The 4684-nt window shown below is 45.0% G+C and overlaps 1 protein-coding gene across 1 annotated transcript; it reads left to right on the forward strand.

Moving 5' to 3' along the window:
* Nucleotides 1-498: 498 nt before the first annotated feature.
* LOC118753983 lies at nt 499-4332 on the forward strand. Its single transcript, XM_036488855.1, has one exon. The coding sequence runs from the start codon at nt 499-501 to the stop codon at nt 4330-4332; it is 3834 nt and encodes a 1277-aa protein (XP_036344748.1).
* The last annotated feature ends 352 nt before the right edge of the window (nt 4333-4684 follow it).

A 4684-nucleotide genomic window follows, 5' to 3' on the forward strand; every position in this document is an offset into this window, starting at 1 on the left:
AATGAATTCCATATATCTAGTTTGTCTCGGACTACGTTCGGTTTTTGAACTCAAAGCATATATCAAAGGCTTGTGATCCGTAAAAACTGTAAATTGTCGTTGTTACCGCCGTTCCATTAGGGTACTTTTAAAGTAATTTGCATATTATCCCTAGTGGGTACTTGTACATACATAATTTCACTACTGTAAATTTCCAAACATACATATGTATTCATTTCATTGTTTTGTCATTTTGAAACGGTAAAATAAGAAGTTAAGAAAGAATATAAATGGATCAACGTTAAAATATGCGAGTTCAGTTCGCACGTAAAATCTGATACAAATGTTTTTAAAAGTAGTTTAACACAAAATACAAATCGTTACTACTGTGAAAAGTTGTTTCATTGAAAGCGAACTCCTGAAATTACAAATCTTTTAAAAACATTTTTAACTATCGCGCTGCGCGTACAAATAAAATTTAATAAGTAATCGAATTACATACATATAACTACAATCCGAATGGCTGACGAACGTGACTCTGGCAATGAGTACAATTGTCTTAAATGCAGTGAAAAAGATGATAACCGCATGGTACAATGCGATCAATGCGACAAGTGGTATCATTTCTGGTGTGTCGGGGTTAATAGCGGAATAGAAGACCTAAGCTGGTGTTGCGATAAATGCGATCCCCTAGCTTCTACCGCAACTACGAGTGCTGCAACTCCTCCGAGCACAGCACAAATTAATATGGTGCCGACTTATAATTCAACTTGTCCGCAATCAACATCTTCGCCTGCACATGACGCATCGCTACCGGTCACTACTGCTCTAATTTCATGGAGTACAGCAGACGGCCATGGAGAGGCAGTTACAAACACGGTGAGTGCAGCCGATCAAGTAGTTACAACTACCCATAACTCGAGATCGATGCAGGCGTCGGTTTCAACCGCCGCAGGCAATCAACGCTATCCACCTGCAACATTAAATGCACGGCTGTCGAGAGACGTCACAACTACAACTTGTTCATCGCAATACTTCCGACTACACGCCGAAGCAGTCAGCAGCCAGGTACAAAGCGTAAACGACCTCGAGCTACGTCTAGCAATGCTGGAGGAAGAGAAGTTGATTAACCAAACATATCTACAGAAGAAGTATGAAATACTGTCGCATTCGCAAGGTGGTGCAGCCATGGGCGTTTGTGGGAGCAGAATTAGAACATCTCCAACACCAGCACAAATAGCAGCAAGGCAAGCTATTCCGAAGGAGCTTCCGCATTTTCATGGCACTCCGGAGGAATGGCCCCTTTTCATTAGCAGCTTCGAGACAAGCACAGAAGTCGCAGGCTATTCAAATGCTGAAAATTTAATGCGATTACAGGCGTGCTTAAAGGGTAAAGCCCGAGAAATGGTACGAAGCAAATTACTATTGCCAACAATGGTTCCGGAAATTATAGCAACGCTGCGCATGTGTTTCGGCAGACCAGAGTTAATCATCGAACATTTAATCGAAAAGGTACAAAAGGTTCCACCTATAAAAGATAAACTCGATGCCCTTATAGATTTTGCGCTTTGTGTACGCAACGTGTACTCTACGATGGAATCCTGTCACATGGACGCGTATATGAATAATCCCATGCTAGTAAAGGAGTTGGTGGATAAATTGCCCAGCAATCACAAGCTTGCTTGGGCTATGCAACCAAAACCACAACGCGAACCCATAGTGAAAGTGTTTAGTGATTGGCTTTACGCGCTCGCCGAAGCGGCTAGTCAAGTAGTCGGCTTTGCCAGCCCGAAAAAAAGCGGGATAGTAAACACGCACGTACAGTCTTCTGGAGCACAACGAAATGCGAGCTGTGCTCACTGCAAGGCTGACGGACATCGAGTTGCACAATGCGAGGAGTTTAAAAAGCTGAGTCCAGACCGCAAATGGGAGGTTGTCCGTAGCTTAAAGCTATGTCGCCAATGCCTGAACGCTCATCGTCGGCGTTGCTTCGTAACAAGGACTTGCGGCTTAGACGGCTGTAACGCCAAACACCATCCCCTTCTGCACGGGAACACTGCTTCGTCCGCACGAAATACTCAAGCAAACTCTACTGCGGTCGCCACTGGTAGCGTGAATTCACACAACGACCCAAGGGAAAACGCCTCTTCCTACTTTCGCATCCTACCGGTTCGTATACATGGTAACAATAACTATATTGACACTTTTGCCTTTCTAGACGAAGGTTCGTCGGTAACTCTCATGGAAGAAGAAATATTTCAGCAACTCAACATAGCAGGAGTGCCTGATCCATTATGTCTTCGTTGGACGGGCGACAATACCCGTAACGAGGAGTCATCCGTTAGAACGTCACTCAACATTAGTGGCAGATATAACGACAAAGTGTTCAACATTAAGGGAGTTCACACCGTGAACCATCTCGGGTTGCCGAGGCAGACTGTCGATATGACGAGGATCGCCACGGATTATCCATATATGAAAGGCCTTCCCATTAAGTCCTACTTCAACGCGAAGCCAACAATACTCATTGGCTCCGATAATTGGCAACTGGCCGTACCGCTTAAAATTCGGGAGGGCAGCTGGCATCAACCTATAGCTACAAAAACGAGGTTAGGCTGGGCCATACAAGGTCAGCGCGGTGGTTCGTCGTCGAACACATGGTTGAATATACACTCATGTGCGTGCAAAGCTGAATACGAAAAGCTGCATGAACTAGTAAAACAACATTTCAAATTAGATGACAGCCAACGCGTGACGCTGCTCTCTTCAGATGACCAAAGGGCACTAGCCATACTCAACTCTACGTGCAGGAAAATCGACGACAGGTATGAAGTCAGTTTACTTTGGCGACATGAGGAAGTTAAATTACCGGACAGTTACGAGATGGCTCGTAAACGCTTAGTTTGTCTCAACAACAAATTCCGAAAAGACCCTTACCTCAAGGAGGCTATGCAGAAACAGATAGACAATCTTCTAACTAAAGGTTATGCGAAAAAGTTGAGCGCTGTAGAGTTAGCGGAACACAAAGGACGCGTTTGGTATCTGCCTATATTCGTGGCACACAACCCAAACAAACCCGCTAAAGTCCGACTAGTTTGGGACGCAGCAGCAAAAAGCAACGGTATGTCCCTTAACGACGCTATACTGTGTGGACCCGATCTTCTTGTTCCCCTAGTAGATATTTTGTTGGATTTCCGCGTTGGTAAAGTTGCCATATGCGGTGACATCGCGGAGATGTTTCACCAAATTAACGTTAGCGATAATGATATGCACGTCCAAAGGTTCCTCTGGCTGGACGAGGACGACGACATTTCCAAACCGAGTGTGTACGTCATGCGCGCCCTCACTTTCGGCATTAGCTGCGCCCCATGCATTTCTCATTATGTGCGTGACAAAAATGCAAATACTTTCTTTGAGCAGTTTCCCAAAGCCGTTGATGCAATAAAAAGACGCCATTACGTGGACGACTTTATTTATAGTGAGGACACCGAACAGGACGCCATTGAAATTGGGAAAGCAGTGAAGCATATACATGCCTCAGCTGGGTTTATTATCCGCAATTGGGCATCAAACTCCGCTGCAGTTCTCGAGGAAATGGACGGAGGCCGCGCTAGGGCCCAGGCACCATTAGAGTTGAACTCAAGCGAGAAGATTCTTGGAGTTTACTGGGATCCCAACAAAGATGTGTTTAAATATGCATTCAGGTTTGCAAGGCTGAAGCGGAACGTCGTAGAAGGCGATACAACACCAACAAAACGTGAAATACTGCAGATACTGCTTCAAGAGATATGGCGCTCGCGCTTAGGTTGGGATGAGGAGATCGATGATGTCATGAATGTAAAATGGCGGCAATGGAAGGCCGGCCTAGCAGCTATGTCCTCTGTAGAAATACCTAGGTGCTACTCACTTTATCTAACCGTTGCTGAGGATGTCCAATTGCATACATTCGTAGATGCCGGCGAATATGGCTACGCAGCGGTGTGCTACCTACGTGTCAAAACTGCTACTCATATAGATGTGTGTATTATAGCTGCTAAGTCAAAGGTAGCTCCTCTAAACCCGGTATCCATTCCACGACTGGAACTGCAGGCAGCGGTGCTGGGCGCGAGGCTGTCTTCAAAAATTCAGCGTATATCACGACTAAAAATACAGAGAAAAATTTTCTGGACTGACTCAACAACTGTGTTGAAGTGGCTAAGCATGGAACCTCGTCAATTCCGCCAATTTGTAATGTTCCGTGTTGCAGACATCCTGGAGCACACGAACCTGAACCAGTGGAAATGGGTTCCATCCCTACTTAATCCTGCGGACTTGGCGACTAAAGTCGACACCAAAACTAATAACAGCATCTGATTTAACGGGCCCACATTTTTACAAGACGACGAAAGCGAGTGGCCGTACCGAGAAGACTTGGGACCGATAGACAACAGCGAAGTCAAAAATCACGTGCTCCTCGTACATACCCAGAAACTAGACCAGAAGAAACTCGTTGTAAACTTTGAATATTTTTCAAGTTGGAAAAGGTTGTATCGTGCTTTCGCAACATTCATTCTCTACATAGAAAGGCTCAAAGCAAAGGTTCGCTCAACAAAACTTCCCGATGAGGTCAGTTTCGAGATGATTAAAACAGCAAAGAGGACATTAATAGCTCAGGCACAGCTCAGCGAGTACGGGAGTGAACTACTTTACTTAAAAGATGGTAAGA

This window comes from Rhagoletis pomonella, unplaced genomic scaffold (assembly GCF_013731165.1).
Source record: "Rhagoletis pomonella isolate Grant_MI unplaced genomic scaffold, Rhpom_1.0 Rhpom_scaffold_03136, whole genome shotgun sequence".
Taxonomy (NCBI): Eukaryota; Metazoa; Arthropoda; class Insecta; order Diptera; family Tephritidae; genus Rhagoletis; species Rhagoletis pomonella.